This window comes from Populus alba, chromosome 16 (assembly GCF_005239225.2).
Source record: "Populus alba chromosome 16, ASM523922v2, whole genome shotgun sequence".
NCBI classification, from domain to species: domain Eukaryota; kingdom Viridiplantae; phylum Streptophyta; class Magnoliopsida; order Malpighiales; family Salicaceae; genus Populus; species Populus alba.
Window position 1 is genome coordinate 1,766,488 of NC_133299.1, and position 22,374 is coordinate 1,788,861.

The window sequence follows — 22,374 nt, forward strand, 5'->3', positions numbered from 1 at the left end:
TATAGTGTATGGCTTATATACACGTCAGCTGGTGTTCTAATGGCTTATATTACGACAATTAATTGTTCTCCTCGTCCAATGTTGGATTCGAGTTTTGCCCTAGCTAGGTGGGGTTTGTGCTTAACCTAAGATTTGTTTCAAAGTCAAGTGTTGTGTGATCCAAGCATTGTGTTTTGAGTGCCATATCTTGATCCATCATGTCAAAAGGGAAAAGATTGAGAAGCTTGTCTCTAGGATTTTCCATTTTCTCGAAGAAGAGATCCTGATGAATTTGGACTAAACTTCTCCATGGAAGGTGCTGAGAATGCTATTAAAGCTAGTGCAATGCTGATGAATTTCACCGCATGACTTCAAAATGAATGCATGTCAATTCAAGGTTTTAGTTTTAAATTGATTCACACCAAGCTAGTTACCTTTACGTGAGGGTACCATTCAGGAGTGAACAGAGGTGATGCCAATGTGAGAGGTTCCATTCCCAAACTGTATCATCCTAGAAAATGGCAGTGAGGTGATGATACCTCCCTTGCTTCTGTTATGAAGATGAACGAGTATAATCACATTACCACGGCACATTGCTAAATATTCAAAACCATCTGTAAAGCTGCACCAACGAAATGAAACAGATATTTCTTTCTGTTGCCTTAAAACTATCTATGGAGGCAAGAACTTGTAAGCAATGTACATATCAAGATAATTTAATTACACGCATCGTGTCGCTACTTCAAACACGGCATGTCTTGGAAAGATAATCACATCCTTCATACACTTCTAGCCCTGTCTCGCTTAGTTGATCTTCCTTAAAGCAAGCACATCGCTTGCTCATCTTCCCAGTCAATGCAATTTCTAGTGGTCTCTGCACTAACCTTGGGAAGCCATCATCACACCAGACCTGCCCAAAGCTGAAAGTGAAACTACTGAAAAGTATACGAACAGAGAAAATAGATATCCATCCTAATCATGAGAATATACCTCTCCACCCTCTCCCTGGCTCCACCTCGAATTGCAACCAGGCTGTTTGGCCTCCTCTTTTTTCTGTTTCTCCAGAAGCTGGGTGCCTCTTGCAGCCTTTGCTTCAACTCCCTTCAAAGATTTGGTAGGATTTCCTTCACTATCATAATAGCGACCAACCAGTTTACCAACAAACCTGGCATTCAGGATTTGTGATTGCAACCACCAAGTCAATATCAAGAGTTGTACTTGTTCAGTGAATATTTGATTTCTGTACCAATTTTATCTCTCTTGTTTTACTGATGAAACCAATGTTCCGGACATAATCTTAGAGAATTTCACAATTCAATATAGATGATTAGAGTTATTTAGAACTGAATGAAAAGAAAAGATATTAAATTCATAAGAGCTCCATAGTATCGGATTTTTCTTTTTGCTCCTTCATACTAAGCTCAAAGGACATAATATGGACAATGTGCAACTCACGTGTAGCTTCTGAAGTAGAATTCTCGCCATTCAACAATACTCTTCACCTACAGATGCGGCAATAATTGAATCATATAGCATAGAACTTTTAGCAATATACCAACATTAGCATGGAGCAGGTATGAAAAGTTTAACAAATTGATCCATAATACAGAAATGAAGTTGGATGTTTACCTTATTTTCTTTTTGACACTTTTTGACAAATAACCATTGTGTTAAGAGAGTTTAAAAAGAAAACGACTCTTAAAATGACATGGAAGCTGTAAACAGAAAATGAAGGATGATGCACAGGCATGGCATGGCAGTCATCCTTTAACTGTGCCCAAACTAATGACTATGTCCAATATGTTCATTAATAACTAAATTTTTCCAAGATGAACTGTATGCTTTGAACTACCTTTCTATATGCTATAAATAATGCAACAACAAGGTGGAGTTGTTTTTTGACATAGAAAATGGTCAAAGTAGGGCTATGCCACACAGACTTGCAGTGCTTATACACAAACATTCCTCAATCTGAAGGAAAGGGAACATGACAGGGATTACCTCAGTACTCGATAAATCACGCAATGAGTCTGTGAGTCCATCTCCTGCATAAAATGGGAAGAGGAGATAAATATACTTGCAAAGGCAAATCATTTTCAGGGACAAGGGCAAATTAGTAGGGAAGGGAAAAGTCAGCTGGACTTCTGATGGGATACGACTGACAGACTTATGGATTGTTGTTTAAAATATGACGGGAATCTAGATGAGTGCTTAGTTACTGAGACCTGAGAACCTATTCATAGGACTTGTTTCAACAACAACAAACTAATATCATTAGGAATGGTTGTGATTAGTTAGTTGGTAGCTGGAAGTTGAGGAATCATGGGTTTTAAAGGTGAAAGCATAAGAAGGAGAGGCCTGTTTAATTTAATCATCCATACAAACATCAAAAATTATATTGTTGAAGCCCAGATAAAAAAAAAAAAAATATATATTATATATATATGATAATAGGAGACAGGTTTTACCTGTAAAGTTTCCTGAAACAAATGCACGAGAAGCATCTCTAAGTTCATCAAGAATGAGAAAGTAGTCAGCTGCAGTATTAAATTCATTTTTAACCAAACAGAGAACAGGAGAGAGAACAACTGATTGGGTCTTACATAGATCAATGGGCCAGCCACAGACCAAAGAATCATTAGAATAATTTAAATTGGTAAGTTGAGGGCGGAGACTATGAAGTGTTTTAAGTATTTGCTGAGCTTGGGAATCAAAGAACACAAACAAGCTTAGGTTCACAAAAACTAAATACAATGCTCTTGATGTCGATGGAAGTTAAACTGCATGAGCAGAAGAATCAGTAGGCTGTAGGAAAAAAATATAGATATCCAGGTTTGACTCCATCAAAACTTGTGCAGCTTGCATGTACTCTATAAGTGAACATGACCAGAACCACGGCTATGCAAATCATAGGAACTACATTCATAGAACAATCAATAGTAACTAAATGCAGATTCACTTAAGAGATTGCACAGAAATTTGCACCAGCCAATTAATTCCACAAAATCTTCTAATGTCTTCAAGCACATGATAATGCGGAAGAATTTTCACAAGATCAAACTAAAAGTGATACAGAAATGAGGTTAAAGCACAATTATTGTTAAGAGCCAAACCGGCAGTTCGAAACAGCAAAAAGGAGCCACTTAATTGCAAAATAGAGCGACGAGATTAGAGTTAGCAAGAAGATCGGAGAGAACAAACCTTCCAGAAAAATGGTGGTAACCCCCTCCTACCCCATAATGAGATTTTCCTTTTGTTACATCAAACACAGATCTAATTTAAAAACAAGTAATCAAAATCAGCCACTATAATAAGCTCAATGATTCATATAAACACAAATTTAGAACACACGAACAAGAAAACATATATATAGAGAGAGAGAGAAGAGCGTACCCAAGAATTCCTAAAAGGATGGGCAATGTATCATCAGTTCCATTGTACAAAGCAAGTTCTTCAGCAGTGAACAATCTCTAGAATTTCAAGAAACACAGTCAATATTGGGAATTTGATCATATCATTTACAGTCTCCACAAGCCAACCAAAGCATCTTCATGATTTGGGGTTTCAAACTCCAGAAAAAAAAAAATCATTCAGCGTTGGACTTTTTAACCATTTGGGTCAAGTAACAACAACGAAAGCCAAACACTTCGACGTTTTAAAGACCAAAAAGGTCATTTCATTGAGCTAAAACACTTCAAATTTCAATCAATTTGAGCCCAAAAAAATCCCATCAGAATAAAATTTAAACCAAAAAAAGGAGAGAGGGAAGAGGGGGGGGACCTGGACCTGTTGTTGACGAGAATTGCTAAAGGATTTGAAGGGAAATCTGGGGGTGAAGGAGAAAGCAGCAAGAGTGACTAAAACAGTAATCAAAACAAAAGGAGATTTTGCTAATCTCTTTATTATTACAGTTGCCATATCTGCCGCTGGTTAATGACAGACAACCTAGGCACAAGACTTCAACTACAGCAACCGCCTTAAGGAGGTTGAAGTGAAAACGGTCACCGTTTTGTCTTGGTTGGTAATTTACTTGTGGATTTTGAGGCCCTTGTTGTGAGACCTGGGCAGTATTCTGACCTGGTTTAAAACCTTGCAGGTTGGTCCGGTTAGATTAACGAGATAATTTTTTTATTAAAATAATATTATTTTTAAATTTTTTATTTATTTTAAAAGGACTGAAATGATGTTTATATGATAAAAATAATTTGATTTGAGATAAATATGTGAATAGAAAAAATAATATTTTTTTAATGTATATGAAAGAATTGCATATTTAAGACTGGATTAAAAATAAATAATTGATTTTGATGCATAAAAGCTAATTCAAAAACCAGTTTGAAATATGAATGCCTTTCTATTGTAAGTTTTGGGCAAGTTTTGTTAAAAAAAAAAGCGATATGTACTAAAAAATATATACAAACTATATTTTCAACATAATTTTTAGACTTGATCTAGTGACCTGCTCAATCCAAAACCTGGGGTCCGGATTTTGACCAGGTCATCGAGTTTAGACCGAGTCATCAAGTTACCCTGGTTAATTTTAAAAAAAAAATCAAAACAACATCATTTTAGTTAAAAAAAAAATAAAAATTAATGGTTGCAACTAAGTTTTAGACCGGGTCTTACTGAGTCAACCGGGTCATACTGGGTTTTTTTTCTCCTATTTTTTCTTTAATCCGGCTCGATTCCAGCTCCAGATCAATCGAGTTCCAGATTGATCCATCGGGTCAGATCAGATTTCAAAACTATGATTTTCAATACCATAAACGTCCAAATTGAATTCTTTGAATTTAAATTTTCGTAAACAAGTTTATTGGAAAGATACTAGATTCTAAGAGATCGGTTGGTTGGTTGATTAGTTGGTTTAGAAAGCTATATTTGAGTCTTGCCACTAGTTTTTTAATGAAATGATATATTTATATATGTTCGTGAAAATAATTATAATTTCGAGTCTCTCTTGGCGTTTGTACTAGGTGTTTGAGCATTCAATATATTAATCTTATTAACAAAATAACATTGATATAAAAATAAAGTTTTTTTTGGAGAACAAAAGTAGCGGGTTGGAAAAAAAAATATTTATAATTAATATTTGATGGTATTATATATATAGAATTTTACAATAATTCTTATATATGATTAAATATAAATAATCAAAAATATAAATCCAAATCAATTGTTTTATATATATATAAGATAAAAGATAGTTTAAAATATACTTGAGAATCGCAGTAATAAAATCCAACCAAGACGAAACTGGAGTTATAAGTAAACACTTGAAAAAAATTATTATTTTAATTAAAGAAATTTTGACCAGTTTATCTAATTTTTTATTATTATTATTCTTTTTACTTTAAACCAATTCATGCCTCAAATTAGCCAGATCCTAGAATAACCCATGCTAGTACATGTTTTTACAATTATGCACGACACATGGCATATGTCTCATGCTCATCTTTATTTATATTTTATTTATTTTTACTTTTTAAAAATATTTTTTTAAAAAAAATTCAATATTTTTTAATTTTTTCTTTACTTCATATTAAATTTATTTTAGTATTTTTAGGTTATTTTGATGCGTTGATATTAAAAATAATTTTTAAAAAATAAAAAAATATTATTTTAATATTTTTTAATAAAAAATATTTTTTTTAAATCATAATTACACTTTCAAGCACAAAATAATATTTCTGGTGTTGACTATTATTAGATAAGTTGATTTTATTAAAATTCTCTGGTTTCTTGTTTTAATATTTTCTTAGGTTTGTTTAGTAATATGATGTATTTTATATTTTAAAATATATTAAATTATTTTTTATATATTTTTTTATAATTCTGATATGTATTTTGATATTAAAAATTAAAAAAATATATATTATTTTAATATATTTTTAAATACTTAAAAAAAAAAAATAACATACACGACTTTATTCATTACATACAAGTGTGAGAGTACAATAAAAACAAATTTTAACACAACTCAGAAGCCCTATTGGAACCTTGCTGGCTGCTGCTAAAGCAAAAGGCCCAACCAATCAGAACAACATCCAACCAAAACGACATCAATTCGACTCCCTCGTAAAACCCGAATCTCTGACAATCTCTCTCTCTCTCTCTCTCCGACTATCCCCTGAATCTCTCTTCATGTACGTTTCCTCAACATCTATCACCGACGCACACTTCTATTTTATATTTCCAAAAAATAAAATTCACCATTTATATTGGTTTTGGACCTTCCCTTCGGTGGGTTTTTTTTTTATTATTAATTTGTAATAAACGTGACTGGGGATCCTTAATTTCTCATAATTCACTAAATTCTATATTTTTTCGATGTTAAAAAAGTTGTTGCAAGAAAAGAAGCAAGCTTTGAAGGTTTTCTGATGTGGGTTTTTTGTGATCCATTGATTTATGCAGCTGACAGTTTGGTGTTGTAAAAGGGTAAAAAAGATGGGAGTGAAACAAGCTATAAAGAGCCTGGATGCGTTTCCCCGTGCGGAAGAGCATTTGTTGCAAAAGACACAATCTGGGGCTCTTGGTAAATTAACGTTTTTGAATTCTTTTTGTTTTTTACATAATTTGAGATAGGAAGTCATCTTTTTTCGCTCAGTGGAGGTGGGTTTTAAGCTTGGAATGTTTGTATTGGCAGTATTGCAGTCAATTAAGGTTCTAGTGGGGTGTGTAGATTGAGTGGTTGTGGCGTGGCGGGTGATTTATGATGGACAAATGCAAAGATAACTAATTTTTATGAGAAGTTTGTAAATGGGTTTCGATAAAAGATGTGTTAAATTCATATAAATGATCATTCCTAGCTTTGTTTGTGGTGGATCATAATGTAAGAGAAATTCTTGAACTGAAACCATTTATTGCAATCATGCACGCAATATTGTATCTAGGAAACGAAAAGGAGTGTTTATTGAATCTAGATTCAGTGTTTGTACTGTCTTTTGAGTGTTAGTTTTACAATGTTGGTTTTGCTTCTTCTTGTTTCTTGTAGTTTCCGTCATTGGGCTAGTTATAATGGCTACGCTGTTCTACCATGAGTTGGCATATTATCTTACTACATACACGGTCCATCAGGTCAGTGCTTATTCCTCGTCTCCCTTCTGCATGTTTGGTTGTCTCTTAGATACGATGTGAGTCCACCAGGTCCTCCAATTCTAGACCTTAATCGTTTTGTTTTCAAGTAGATAAATTTCTTTATGTAATACTTACAGAACTGAGACAGACCTTCAAAAAGCATGTTTTATGATGCCATAATACCGCTTTCAACGACCCCCGCTCCTTTCTGAGTATCCGGACACATTCAGCACCAATTGGATTTAAAGCCTGTAATTATCGCAAGGAAACATTTGCATTAATTAATCTGGGACAGCTCAACTCTGAAAATGTGTGGCAAACCCTTGCCTGAACTCCACATATGGTGACCTCCGCTGTCATGGCTGAGGAAATACCCACACAACCACATATCATGAAAGAAACTTGCTTTGTGTAAATTGAGGAACATCTAATCTTTAACATGTATTGCAAAAGAGAATGTCATTATTAGCCTTGTTGAGCTAAGCTGCAGTGGTGATTCATAGGCATAGTTTTCCAAGCAGTAAGAGGTTTCTGTCAGTTAAACAAAAGAATGCAAGCAGAAAAGAGCTTGAATGTGTAGTTCTTGTCTTACCAAGACTATAATGTAATTCTAAAAGATGGCTCATGGCATTCTCCCAATTGTATTGGTTCTTGCTGAACTTGATTGACCGGGCTTTTAAATCACAAGAAATACTTTACATGGGTTTATGCTATATTTCATGAGGATCTAAGTTTCCTGGTGTTTCTTGTGTTTTGCAGATGTCTGTAGACTTGCAACGTGGAGAAATTCTTCCAATTCACGTTAATATTACATTTCCCTCTTTACCTTGTGATGGTTAGCAATTCACTTTCCTTCTTATAAGCAACTTCTGTTTTCTTACTGATATCTGTTTATCTCATTTCTTATGGTAATTCAACGCCCCCACTTTTCTCAAGGTTCTTTTATTCCACACGTGCAGTTTTGAGTGTGGATGCAATTGACATGTCAGGAAAGCATGAAGTGGATCTGGATACAAACATATGGAAAGTGGGATAATTTCTTTTTTCATGTTTTTTTTCCCTTTTTTTCCTGAAAATTTTTTACTTTACTAAAGAGCTGTTATGAGCATCTTGGAATATGAGTCTTGATGAACTAGCCATGTGTGCTCATGTCTGTATCCATTAATGGCATGATAGAAGCTGCTATTTGGCATGCTGCTAACCAGGATAGAGTTTTTACAGCTTCGCTTGAACAGTCATGGCCATATCACCGGCACTGAATATTTATCAGACCTTGTAGAGAGGGAACATGAAGCTCACAACCATGGTAACATCAATTTTCTGGCATGCTAGAAATTTATTTGCGTTTTCAGGATCCAGTTTTAATTTATTACATAATTGTTTTATATGACCTTTATATGGCATGATAGTTTTTGCATCATTCTCTGAGAAGCATCTGGGAAACATGATTTTTTCAAGGTTTTATTAGAACTTGGAATCAAAGGGAATGATAGGAAATTTGAAACTAACAAACATGTCAGATTTGGTCCAAATAACTAAGCTACTTTAGTTATTAACAAGTCTTATGTTTAGTATTGGTCATTAATTTTTTTTTCCCCAGCATAGCAAGTTAATTAATGTGGCTAATATCTCAAAACAACATTAATCAGATCATGATAAAGATCATCACAAGGATTCCCATGAAGAACAGCATACTCATGGCTTTGATGATGCTGCTGAAACTATGATCAAGAAGGTCAAGCAAGCATTGGCAAATGGAGAAGGATGTCGGGTATTGCTTTTCAACACCTGTAGTATATTCATGAAATTGTTACTTTACACCTTGAAAGGTGGGAAAATTCTAAGTTTGCATATCTTCTGCAGGTTTATGGTGTTCTAGATGTCCAAAGGGTCGCTGGCAACTTTCATATTTCAGTTCATGGACTAAACATTTTTGTTGCTCAAATGGTCAGAGCTGTTCCTTTTCTTCTTTTACTCAGTTTTCTTTTGTAACAAAATAGCCTTTGAAGCACATGGTTTGTTTTTTTACCTATCCAACTACGATGCTAAAATGAAAAAATTAAATTCTTTTCGTTTCCAGATCAGTATATGATCCAAACTGTAAATGAGCTTTTAGTTAACGAGTGTATCACTTGTAACTCCACTCTTGAAAGTTTCTGGATGCTGGTCGATGGGTGGCTGCATACTTTGTTTTTACCCTTTTTTTTATTTCTCTTTTGGGTTGATGGGGAGTGTGCATTCATTCACATACAATGTACTTTCTTCTTACCCTGGAGAGTGCAGAAAACTATATAAAGGTCATAGTCTTTCTTAGATGTAGTGAGGACTGTACCTGGATTAGTTGGTATGTAAGATCAATTTAAACAGGGCATCTTTATATCAGTTTTGTATTAAGTGGCTGTTTCTGAAGTATGTTGTTAGAAATTTCTGTGTTATATATATTACATTGAGTTACTTTGCATCCACAGTTATCAATCAGTACTCTTACTGTCTTCGTTCAGATTTTTGATGGAGCTAAGCATGTCAATGTAAGTCATATTATCCATGACTTATCATTTGGACCAAAATATCCTGGAATTCACAACCCTCTTGATGGGACTGCACGGATTCTGCATGAAACAAGTGGAACATTCAAATATTACATCAAGGTTTGAATTTTCAAGCTTTCTTTCTGATGACTGGCTACTTCTTAACTTGTATGATCTCTACTTTAGAAGTGATGTGCAATGAGACTTTACTGCAGTTTATATGCTGTCTAAACCTAATATCAATAGTGAATGGCGAGACATCTTATTTCCTCTCTGGGCAATCCAGCTAGGAAGGGCTGAATATTCAGGAATAATCTCACATTGGGAGCTATCTTGTCCTTGAGAGCGAGCAGTCTCTTTAACAAGCAGAAATCTACTTTTCTTTTCCTTGCTAGATAGCGCTTATAATGAGATTATATAAATTGCCATGGAAGATTTGGAACTAGCATAATTGTGTTATATCTTGTGAGGTTCCAGAAGAAAAAGAGTCCATCCAATATTTCTTCCTACATTTTTGTTTTAGATGATAATGAGATATCATTGGTGTTGATTCTGGAGGTTTCAGTTGATTGTTTTTCCTCAAGATAAGACTACGTTTTGTAACTCTATTGTATCTTGCAGGTTGTTCCAACTGAGTACAGGTACATCTCCAAAGATGTTTTGCCGACCAATCAATTCTCTGTTACGGAGTACTTCTCTCCCATTACAGATTTTGATAGGACATGGCCAGGTTGGTTGAAAATCTGTATAGAGGATCAACTGCCCCCTCCATCTCTCGGCTCTTAGCACTTATTGCCATTGTTTTCCTTTGTTTTTGCAGCTGTGTACTTCTTGTATGATTTGTCACCTATCACCGTCACAATCAAAGAAGAACGGCGTAGTTTTCTGCATTTTATCACTCGGCTCTGTGCGATTTTAGGGGGTACATTTGCCTTGACAGGTTTGTGCATTGATATAACCCAGTATCACCACTAATTTTACTGTGATGGGGAACACTGGAAAATCAGTTTAGTAACTAAGATATCAATGTTTTCATGTGGGTTTTTGGAATGGAACTTATGGGCTAGACTCCAACGACACCGTCTCTATCCATAGTTCCAGTTGTGTACCATGTGTTGCTCTTCGTCTCTTCCACAAGTTTTAACTTTTGCTTCTGTTTTATAAACAGGAATGCTAGATCGGTGGATGTACAGGCTTCTTGAGGCACTGACTAAACCAAACCCTGGAAGTGGATTCCTGTAAATGTAATGGGAACATGATTAGTGGCAACCCATCCACACGCGTGCGTCGCCTAGGAATTCTACTTGCAAAACCCATGAAGTGCCCAGGTCTCAGCACTAGATGTTGAATTAAATTGCCAGGGAAAGAGTTAAAAAGCCAAGACAGCCTGTAATATCACCCCGCCATGTTTCACCCCCCCTGTTGGAGGGCGGGTGGTGACTGAACTTTTGTAAAATGCCTGTAACGCTACTTTTTCTAGCACACAGTAACCGTATAGCTCGAGGGGAGAATATGAAGGTGTACATGTGGGATTCTTTCCAGGCTAACAGTTTTGATTTGTTCTGACCTTTATAAGAGTTTCAACTTGTGTCAACTACTCCATTCTCTTGTATATGCAGGCTATCCTCGGTCAGACCATTAGCCCTATTTAGCCAGAGATCGTCCTAGTTATGGTTGCAAAGTTTTTTAAAAAAAAAAAAGTTGCAGGGCTTGTAGAGAAGACTTGAAAAGCCAACAAGGATCTCTTCCAGAGGCCTATGCCTATAGTTTAAGATATTATCATGCCACTCCCCCACGGAGGTGGCACTTGGGGACATGAATGATCGCCAGTTTACATGTGCAATGGCATTATTTGATTCTATGCCACTAGGGAAAATTTAAATAGAAAATCACAAGAATAAACAGAGCAATCCAGAGAAGCTAAAATGATGAGGTGCTTGGTCAGTTTGGCTCTTTACCATATAACCCACACTAAAAAATCCAGCACCATGGCTAGACAGTGACATGAGAGCGAGGTGTATATATTCATGTGATGCGTTTTTTATCCGAGGGAGATGAGGTTATCTCATTAGCAATACAGCATGAAGCTTCCAACATTCCTTGAATTTCAGAATTCGCAGCGGCCTTCATGATGGAACTTGACTAATCTCGATCACAACTTGACAGGCATACCTTCACCCGTGGTTGTCAACTGTTTGGAATGACTCTGCATTCTAAAAAAAAAAAAAAAAAAGGCTTCTCATATGCCTCCAAAACTCGGTAAATCATTGTTTTTCTTTGGTTGAGTGGAATTTCATGGCTGAATCAAAAAGCAATGCCTGGCCCCTGCATGAGAAAAAAATAAAAAAAGCATTGCTTGTATTGATTTGAATAAGCACATAAAATCATATCCACAACATATGATAGCTGTATGCAATATATAATTTCCAAAAATTTGGCTTACAGGAGCCAGTACCTTGAAACCCTGAATCTTGGTGAGAGCAGAGGTCCAACCTAAAAGTTTAAACTATTAGATTGAAAACTCAGTGACCTAGTATCGCATGTGGACTGCTGCTCAAGATGGTTAATAGGCCAAATAGAAACTTTCAAACGCATTTGACCAATGAGTGGACTTGACACCTTTATGCGAAGCAATTTTGGCAAACCCAAAATGGACGAGTTCAAAATCTTTCTTTTTTTTTACCTTTGCAGAAAATCAATGTCTTCATCATATCTTCGTGAACTACGTATTTGGAATTGGAGCTTCTCGTTGCCTTGTGCTATCAGTGGAACCAACATTGGAATCTTCTACGGATTGTTGTCTGGGTTGTTGATGCTCTTGATGCCATGTCTGTGTAGACTGCTGTTGTTGCAGTTGCTGCGCCTGCTGCACAGCTCTGTTGTTTTGCTGATGAGAATATTGCAATAGCCTGCTTGACCTCCACCTCAGGTACTCCACAAGAAGAGAATTTGTGCTAATTGCAATCCCAAAACCAGTGAATGAGGATAGAAGGACAGAGAGTATAGGGTTCACATTGAGCTGCCAGAGTAGAATGGAGCATGAGACATAAGACATATTAGGAATATCACACAGAATACTTCAGGAAAGAAATTTAGTTTGCTTACCACAGTATAAAATATATGAGCGAACAAGATGACTACAGCAAACTGGAAGGAAGCATATGCCCATATGTAACTCCTGCTTACTGCCACCACCACATATTTTAAAGTCATTTAATCATGATAATCCATAAAAAAAAATACTTTTTTTATCTCTGCCACTGGAAATGGGAAAATCATGGAATGCAAAAGGAAAGAACCGCCAATATGATATCATGAGCACTCCAATGGTTTTATACTATGAGTGAGTTTTGTTTTATAAATACATCTTTTATCATGTGCAGACAATTTGAAACAATGAGAATAACATGATTTTGTAGATTTAGTTTGATCTTGTAGTGTAATGTATGGTACTAATAGTATATCTAGAACAGACTAGATTAAAGGAGAAAAAGAGAAGATATATTGACACTCACCCATGGTGGTAGCAATCATTGAAGAAAGGAGACCTAAAACACAAGAGAAAGGCAATGAAATGGCAAGAGCACGAGGGCCCAAGTCAGATACCTGAAAAGATTGAAAATAAAATAAAATTACAAAGACTGTCAATAAGCATAATAGAATTTTTTTATAAAAAAAATAAAATATTGGCTTTACAGAGTTATGTGGATTGAGAATTGATATGTATTCAATCAATTACAAAATTGATATGCATATTGCAAAAGGCCATAAGGAAACATGGAGAGCCTAAATGTTTAATCCTACACGAAAATTAAACATTAAATTCAACACTTAGTTTTTTTAAAAAAGGCATCATACAAAAAGAGAATGTGTTACCTAAGAATTCATGTGAAACTACCTTGTGTAAGATAATGCCCTTTCATTAGATCAGTTATTTTACCAGACAATATTTGTGTTGACACTAATAGGTACTGTGGAATTGGAACATCAACTGGTATGGTAGTGCAATTATCCAACCTATCTCCGAATTATTTTCACGTATAAATGATAGCAATATGAGTTTCTGTCATGTTATGACTGTTTTTAGTTAAGTTTTTACATTATTTTCCATCTTACAATACCCTGATCTTTTTCTTTCTTCTTGATGAATAATTGACAATAGCCTGATGACCTGAATTTTCTGATAAATTTATGCAATAAACCTACATGGCTTTGTCCATACTACATTAGGATTTATAAAGATGACGATATGTACCAGTAGTTGCTCCAGAAAGCAGAAATATGCTAGCATACTGACCATGACAAGAACTGGTACATCCTGCCAAACCCTGTTAAGCATGAAACAGGTACTAATCAAAACATCAAAGCAAATTCAAGCGAAGGAGATCTATGCTGTGTAGGTGAGTGAGGAACTATCAAGTTATAGAATGAATAATATGCAGACTTCTAAGGATCACTTTGGCGCTGCCACCCAATTGAAGAGAGTTTAATGCTTTCATCACCAGGTCATTGGCATGAGCTGACAAACCAAAATGTCCTTTTGCAACACTAAAAAATAGTGATAAATTTCTGATATGGCTAGATGAACCTAATAAATCATGAATAAAACTTTGAACAAGAAAGGAGCTAACATCATTGTTCTAGAAACAATGACGACTAAGATAAACTATGGTTTATAACAGCTATGAATTCGATGTGACCAACCGGCCCTGATCTCAAAACTAAGGGATCAAGAGATTCAACCCCCCAACCCTCAATGATATAAATTGTTCTAAATAAATATCAGTTTGTCATTTCATTGGATTAGGTGCCATCAGAGACCCTAGAGGAAAGAAAGTAGTATCGTCAGCATGTCTGAAATCCCAGCCCTAATCTAGTATCCTGCCTGAACCAAAAGGCACTAGTCAACAACAGGGTGAAATTTTGAATCTAACAAATCTAGTGGGAAAAAAAAGATGATATGCAATCAGCTAGATGTTGAAAACAATTGAACTTGCCTGTAATGAGCGACTTCCCTCTGCTGAGGTGCAGGTAATGGCCTCCTACCAGCTGCTTGAGGATTATGTATCTTTAGTAATGTTACAGGCAAATTCTGAACATCCTGCTTACAAACATCACATGTCTTGTTTCCTTTGATACTAAACCACTTCACAGCACATTGCTGATGCGCAAGCGCAAGCTCTCCTTTACAACTACACTCCATCTTGAAAGCATCGCCACCTTCACTAAGCTCAACCAAACAAATTCTACAGACCGCTTCATCTTCAGGAATATCTTCACCATCATCTTCAATCGCTAGCATATTAAACACACACAAACACAACAACAACAGTTCACATTAAGTCAAAAACCATTCATAGCTCAAAAATCACTTTTATAATTCAAAATTTACCAATTTCTATTGTAGAGGCATCATTCGTCGACGTGCCATCAGCTGCCACAGGACGTGGAGTTGCTGAAACCACACGAAACAAACCTCCACCTGAATCTGTCCGTCTTAAACTCCTAACTTTTATATTCACTGGAACTGATAATGAACGTCTTATATGATGCCGAACTTCTACTTTCTGTATAAAATCACACACATTCCACATTTCTAAAATTCAACAAATCCACAAAATCTAATAAACTATAAACCGAAGAAGCTATAAGTGGGACCCACTATATCAACTACCCACCCATGGAAACAAAATTAAATCATTACAGAAATTTACAAGACTCAAAATAGGGATAAATCCAGCTCAAATAGCAGGTCGGTGGGTCAATCTAAGCTATGATTTAAAAATATATATATATATATATATATATGAAACAACATCGTTTCAAGTTTTTTTAAAAAGAACAAAAACAAAAACTACCATCATTTTAGTAAAAACATCTATTCAAATAAAATCTTATCTAAACCGGACTCTGGTCAGCGAGTCACCATATGTACCCGCCAGTCCAGGCCGTGCTTTATAACTATAACTACGCAAAAATACGGACTAATTCCCGCTTACATCATCGGAATAAAAATTTAACCGTTTTTCTCATGGGACCTACCATGATAACTACCTATAGGTCCCGTAAACGACTCTTAAGCATACTGAATAATCTGTAATCGTGCCTAGATTCTCCAAATTTCTGAAAAAAACAATAATAATAACAAAAATAAAATCCTTACATCATAATCAGAACAAGAATTAACATTTCGCTCCTGCAGGGCCTCAGGATCGGAATTCGCAGACGGCGTAACAGGCAAAGAATTCGTCGATTTTAACGGAAACAGAACTTTATTAAGCGAAAACGACCTCGAAGTAGAAGGCTTAGCAGCAGGACTATCAGACGGCGGCGTATCAGGAACAATTAGCACCGTTTTTTCACCATCTTGTATTAAATTTTTCGCTTTTAAACTTCTCTGCGGAAGCAAACTCTTCACCGTCGACTTAAATTTAGCTGAACTCGGCCGCGGCGGCAAGCCTGGTTTAGCTGAGCTAGGGCTTTGCGCTATTTCGATTTTCGTAAATTCTGTTTCTAGTGACCTTGCTGGTATTTCTAGAGAACTGAGGCTCGGTTTTCTTGAACAAGCCTAGAAAAACGATTACAGAGAAAAATAAAAATCAGCAACTGAATTTTAAAAAAAAAAAACAAAAACAAAAACAGTGTGAGAGAATGAAGGAATGACAGAGTTACCTGAGAATGATCAGGGGAACCTGACGTGGAATCTTGATGTTTGGCAGCTGGATTTTCTTCTTCCATGGAATTTAGAGTGGATTGAATTTCAAAAATGGAGAATTTGTGAGTGCTTTTTGGGGATTGGGGGATGAAGAATTTGAATTCTTGAAAATGGGAAACAGAGAGGAAATGATGGTGGACAAGAGGGAAAGTGAGTGTTCCTGTTTGGGCATCTAGAGAATCTATAGTGGAGTGAATAAAATTTTGGGTCTTTTTTTAACTAATTAATTATTATTCTACTATTTTGTAATAATGAAAGCTTACCCGCCACCTGTTTTTGTGTGATCTCTACATAGATCTGCCTTTTTGGGGTGCTTTGCTTTTTCTTTACTTTATTGGATGAACTTGGATCAGTGAATTAATTAATTAATTAATTGCTTTGTTTAGTTAAAACATCACCAAAACTCTATTAAAGTGCTTTTCAGGTTTGGCTTAATGATGATTGGTTTTGTTTCGAGTGAATGTAAAGATAGAGTATTAAAAAGAAATGATGTTAGAATATTGTTAAAATATTATAATTAATGTTATTTATCATAACTAAACTCGGTAATTATGACTACTAGAGTTGAGTTTAAAAAAATTAAAAAATTATTAATCTTGTTAAAATTTTATTTAATTATTTTAAAAATAATGTTGTTTTTGTTAATTCAAGTTAGATTTAATAACCATGCTTTTAAATATAAAATATCATGGTTAAAGTAAGGGGTAATGTGTGAAACTAAAATACTTTTATTTTTAATAATATTTTTTATATTAATATGTCAAAAACAATCTAAAATTAAAAAATATATATTTAAAAAAAAAAAAAAAAAAAAACACAATCCTACTGCAAAAGGCATTGTCATAAAAAACCCTATAAAGAAGTTGTTTGAAAATATTTGTAAGGGGTGGAAGTCGAACCATGATCTCACAAGATTTTATCTTGTCTCTTAACTAATAAGTTGTGGATTATCATTTTTATAGTGTAATAGATCACTGGCCTGAGCTGAATTGTAGGTTAGAAAAAAAAAATGCAAAATAATTTTTCCTAACGTTACTAGCATGTTTTCTAATAAAAATATTTAATTACAAAATTTAAAATATAATATATATTGTATGATATATTTTTAAAATATCTATTACAATAATATTTTGAATGATATTTTTAAAAAAATATTGAGTACAAAATATTGGATCGATTTGAATTAGCATCTTAAATCTATAATACAGATCATGAGACCATAATAACCCTAAAAAAAATAAATCAAAATAAATTATAAAAATTAATTATTGATCAACTCAATGTTAAAAGATAAATTCAAAACATATTAAATTAAAAAAACTACTCAGATCAACTTATGTTAACCTATCAAATTCGCAACTTAGGTTATGGGATCAAAATAACCGTGTAAAAAAATATGAAGCCTGATTTTCAACCAACCCAGTATTAAAAGATGAAATAAAAAAAATCCATGAGATTGTGATAACTCCATGTAAAGAAAATTAAAAACATTACGAAACTCAATTCTTAAACAATCTAATATTAAATGATAAAGTTAAACAATCTAATATTAAAAAAAACAAAAACAAAAAGATTAAGGTGTTGGAGAGTAAAATTGAAAACAAATAATTAAAAAATTACAAGAAAAATAAATTGAGTCAACCTACCAAACTCGAGATCTGGGTCGTGAAATTAGGATAATCTCATTAAAATAAAATAAGAAATATTCAATTAAAAAATGACAAAAAAATTGAATAAAGGGTCAACCCACGAAACGTGTGTCCCGAGTCATGAGATCATGATAAACTCATAAAAAGAAAATAAAAAATCATGAAACTCAATTTTCAACAAACCTAATGTTGAAAAAAAAAATTGAAAAAAAAAATCCATTAGAAACAAAAGCAAAAAAAAATACTCGAGTCAATTTAGATTAACCTATGAAACTCGTGACCTAAGACCAGAATAAATTCGTACATAGCAGATAAAAACATATATGAAACTTCACTTTTAACAGATCTAATGTTGAATGTCAAGATCGAAAAAATATTAAACCTATAAGCCTAATATATAACCCAACATAAAGGAAATCGAAAAAAAAATTATAAAGCGTAATTCTCAAAACAACCCAATAAAAATTAAATTAAAAATACTAAAAAAAAGATATTAAGCTGTTGAAAAGTCAAATTAAAAAAAAAAACACAAGACATTATTATAATAAATAGTGTTGTGTGGGTGTGGCTAATGTGATTTAGGCATGCCTTTTAGTGGGTTTTTTAATAATTTTAGCAAATAGTGTTTTGTGGGTGTAATTATGATAATTTAGTCATACTTTCTAGTATTTTGTTAATTTCAATTAATAGTATTTTGGAGGAGTGGCTATAGTAATTTAGCCACACCCTTTAATGTTTAGCTAATTTAAAGAAAGTTTGGGAGAAAGTTGTTAAACAAGATTTTTGTATGAAGTAGAATTTTAGTTTGCGGTAATAAAAACAACTTTTAAAAATATATAACCATAGTTTTGAAATTCAATTCAAAAATTGACCTAGAAAAAGGCTTAAGAGTTATGGATAAGAAGTTAACCTGGATTGACTATTTTTTTCAAAAATAAATAATTAAAACAATATTATTTTAACAAAATAAATTCAAAAAACCAATAGGTTTTTGATTGGATTTGACTTGGGTAGATCAGTTCTCATGTAAACCAATGTTTTGATCCTGTTTTGAAAAGTGAAGAGGTAAAAGGGAAAAGATTTCATTTTATGCAAAATGCCTATATTCAGATGAAATTGTTGGCTTAAACAAAATTTAGGGTTAAAAACCTGAATTATTTTTAGTAGAAATGGGGATAATAGAAACAGTGAAGACATGATAAAAAAATATATATATTTTTAGTAATGATGTACAAGACAAATTAATTGTTTAGTATCATATTTAGCCATGGTGGACAAGATAAGATAAAATATAAAAAAGTTTATTTTATCATTAACATGTATTATTGTCAAGCTTATATATTTTAAAAAATAATTAGATATTTATATATATTTTTTACTTTAGTTTATACTTTATATTGTATTGAGTGTTGAAATTGATAATATTATAATAATTATAATTTCAAAACCTTAACCTGCTAGACTGGTTGACTCTAGGCTTGGACCAATTTAGGATTAAGAAAAAAAATAAAGGAAGTAATAACTTTATTTGACCCAATAAAACACCAAAGTCGACTCAAGTGAAAAAGCATGATGATTTTTTTGGTCAAAATGATTGTTATGATTTAAAAAGAAAAAAAACTGGTTCAACCCAAGTTGACCCTCCTGACTTATGACTCTAGCCTTACTCCAGGGTGATTTTCTAATTAGGTTTTAAAAATATGATAATAATTATTTTTATTCATATATACTATCCCGACCTATGATCTGAGTCAACCCTTGAATTGAATTTTAGAACCACAATATTAATCACTTTTATCCTTATGTTGAATTAGGTTGACCCTCCTGACCTGTGACCCAAATATTGTCTCAAGATGCCTTCCAATCCAAGTTTTAAAACTAAGATAATAATAATTTTTATTATTATATTGATCCAGGTCAACTCAAGTTGACTCTCTCGACTTGTAACTTAGACCTCGCTTCAGTTTAACCTTAAATCAGGTTTTAAAACTATGATAATAATCATTTTTATTCATACGTTGACTCAAGTCAATAGTCAACTGACCCGTGACCATGACCTTGCCTCGAATTGAGTTTTAAAGTTATAATAATAATTATTTTTATTTTTCTGTTGATTTCGATCAACTCGAGATAATACTTTCAATTTGTGACCCGAGTTTTGTCCTAATTCAACATCCAAGTTGATTTTTGAATTTTAATAATAAATATTTTTATCATTATATTTATTAGCTGGACAATTTTAGAATTGTTATTTTTTTACAATGATGTATTATGAATAAAAAAAATATTATCTCTAAAAATATATCACTCTGTTACCTCCTATTTTTTAAATTACATGAATTAACTATAGGACAAAATTATTTTTATATAATTACCTCTACACTTCAACTTAAGACATTTCTATTTTTATTTTTCATCTCATTTCTGTCATAGCACAATCACCTGTTGCTAGCCAAGGATTTGGATGTGGTTGCACTTCGGCAATAAATTTATTAATTGGGAAGCAAGTCTTGCCACAAAGTTACCAAGTTACTAGTTACTACTAAGAATTTAGTAGGAGAAGGAAACATAAAATTGTCTTTGAATAACAAACACATTCTTTTCAATATACCTTGCATTGAAGCGCTGCAGTTCGCAGAATTCAAGGGTGTTTTTAGTAATTGGGTATTACTTTATTTTTCCAGGAAAAACAACTAAAAAAGAGCATGGAGATGAAATTTGTGTTTAAATGCACGAATTTTACAAATTAAAAAAAAAGTATAAAGTGTTTTTTATTTTTTCTTTGACAAATTTGAAGTTCGAAATCATGAAAAAGATTCTCTCCAGATTTTTCCACCCACCAGGTACATGATGGAAAAGGCGCTTCTCCCCAGTATTCCTAGCCTACAATTTTTTTCAGACAAAATTAACCCTGCACTTTTCGTCTAATGGCAATTGTAACCTATACATGTATTATCTGAGCTTTGCTCTCATTCTTCTGGTGGCCACTCCCACAAACTGGAAAAGAAAAAATCAGCTGCTCCCAGGTGAAATTAGAGAATAAATCGGACTCCTAAAAAATAAAGATAAAAATAGACAACATTCTAGTTATGTGATTTGTATTATGCCACATATATTTTTTTAATAAAAAAATTTATGTATACAGGTTTTTTTAATATGTTTATGTAATTTAAAAAATTTATGTTCGAAATTAAATTTTTTATAAATACATGTAATCAGATATTTTGAGAACCATATGTACTAATAAAAAAATAAAAAAATTAATGATACTAAAAATAAAACTTAAAAAATCAAGAAAATAATATATATCAATATATTTAATCTCGAAAGACAGGATATTTACTCAATTATATTTGTTAAATTTGCTTATTAAAATATTTTTTATTAAAGCAAGTGATAATAAAAATAGAAACACAAATAAAATTAATTGAATAAAAAAAAATAAAAATAAAAATAAACATTATATAAGGCTGCACATATTAGAAATATCATTTGAAAATAATTTTTTTTTTTTTTAGAAAATAAAGTCCATCAATACAGAAGATAGAAAAAAATTATAGATAGATAAAAAAACTCTTCAAATTTAAATACATAATCAAAAAAATTATAGTAATTTAAAATAGGCACTTCAAACAAAATGAAAGAGAGAATTGCTATTAATCTAAATATAAATTAGAGAAAATTAGAGAAAAAACCATAAAAAAATCATTATTTTTTTTTAAAGAAAAAGTCGGGCATTGCTGGTCCCATGTTTTTTTTTTCTTGCAATCATCCGCCCCAATTTTTTTAAAGAAAATCAGATGACGCATCGTCTAATTTACCTAGATTCCGGCTACTTTGGTGGATGTAAAATCAGAGGTTAAGTTTTCTTGTCTCAAAACTCGTTTTTCAACCAATTTTTGTCCCAAAATATCTATAAAATACTTTAGGAATTGCGATAAACCTGTCAATAACCTTCAAAAACCCAAAAAACCATCTTAGAAACTGAAATAAATTCGAAACCAAAAATCAACTCAGGTTCATATATTTTTTTTATGAAATTTAAAGGTAAAAAAAAAAAAAAACACATAACATAAACTCCTTCCATCAAATGGAACCATTTCACACAAATATTATTTATTTTGGTGGCCTAAATCAGTGTTAGCGACATGTTTCTCTTTCTTTTGAAATCCAACGACCTCTCTCAACTAGGGACTAAATAATATAAAATATAATTTTTTTATATTAAAATTGAATTCGAAAAAACATTAAGGTTTTAAAATTGTATAATTTGCATTATTTTTTAATTTTGAGGATCAAAATATATTTTTTAAAACTTACAGCACACCACCTATATTTGATCCCTTTTTATTTTTGTCCCTCTTCTTTTAATCCCACCCTTTTATAAGAAATTAAAATCAATAGATATTTAATTGAGACTAAATTGTTA

The 22,374-nt window shown here is 32.9% G+C and overlaps 3 protein-coding genes across 7 annotated transcripts; 1 reads left to right on the plus strand and 2 right to left on the minus strand.

Moving 5' to 3' along the window:
* Positions 1–572: 572 nt before the first annotated feature.
* On the minus strand, positions 573–4,055 carry LOC118033136 (membrane-associated progesterone-binding protein 4). 2 transcript variants are annotated; one of them, XM_035037999.2, is made up of 8 exons: positions 3,766–4,055; positions 3,373–3,449; positions 3,181–3,252; positions 2,448–2,485; positions 1,981–2,024; positions 1,435–1,481; positions 970–1,144; positions 573–889 (listed from the first exon to the last, which is right to left on the minus strand). In XM_035037999.2, exons 1-8 carry the CDS (start codon positions 3,895–3,897, stop codon positions 722–724), a joined length of 753 nt encoding a protein of 250 aa, XP_034893890.1. In that variant the 5' UTR covers positions 3,898–4,055; the 3' UTR covers positions 573–721. The 2 variants fall into 2 exon arrangements, with proteins under 2 accessions (XP_034893890.1, XP_034893887.1); XM_035037996.2 differs by having other exon boundaries at positions 3,760–4,055.
* A 1,906-nt stretch (positions 4,056–5,961) lies between these two features.
* LOC118033138 (uncharacterized) lies at positions 5,962–11,175 on the plus strand. 2 transcript variants are annotated; one of them, XM_035038003.2, is made up of 12 exons: positions 5,962–6,122; positions 6,391–6,511; positions 6,971–7,053; positions 7,813–7,888; positions 8,013–8,080; positions 8,275–8,359; positions 8,703–8,824; positions 8,917–9,000; positions 9,555–9,701; positions 10,203–10,311; positions 10,402–10,521; positions 10,750–11,175. In XM_035038003.2, the coding sequence occupies exons 2-12, from the start codon at positions 6,424–6,426 to the stop codon at positions 10,821–10,823; spliced, it is 1,056 nt and encodes a 351-aa protein (XP_034893894.1). In that variant the 5' UTR covers positions 5,962–6,122; positions 6,391–6,423; the 3' UTR covers positions 10,824–11,175. The 2 variants fall into 2 exon arrangements, with proteins under 2 accessions (XP_034893894.1, XP_034893893.1); XM_035038002.2 differs by having other exon boundaries at positions 6,068–6,219.
* Positions 11,176–11,411: 236 nt separating this feature from the next.
* Positions 11,412–16,519, minus strand: LOC118033137 (uncharacterized). 3 transcript variants are annotated; one of them, XR_004684786.2, is made up of 10 exons: positions 16,254–16,519; positions 15,745–16,149; positions 14,974–15,148; positions 14,579–14,876; positions 13,837–13,909; positions 13,097–13,187; positions 12,687–12,766; positions 12,265–12,600; positions 12,037–12,074; positions 11,412–11,906 (listed from the first exon to the last, which is right to left on the minus strand). XR_004684786.2 is itself a non-coding variant. In XM_035038000.2 (9 exons), exons 1-8 carry the CDS (start codon positions 16,317–16,319, stop codon positions 12,304–12,306), a joined length of 1,485 nt encoding a protein of 494 aa, XP_034893891.1. In that variant the 5' UTR covers positions 16,320–16,519; the 3' UTR covers positions 11,412–11,906; positions 12,265–12,303. The 3 variants fall into 3 exon arrangements, 1 of the variants encoding a protein (XP_034893891.1); XR_004684785.2 differs by having other exon boundaries at positions 12,037–12,600; XM_035038000.2 differs by lacking the exon at positions 12,037–12,074.
* Positions 16,520–22,374: the final 5,855 nt, after the last annotated feature.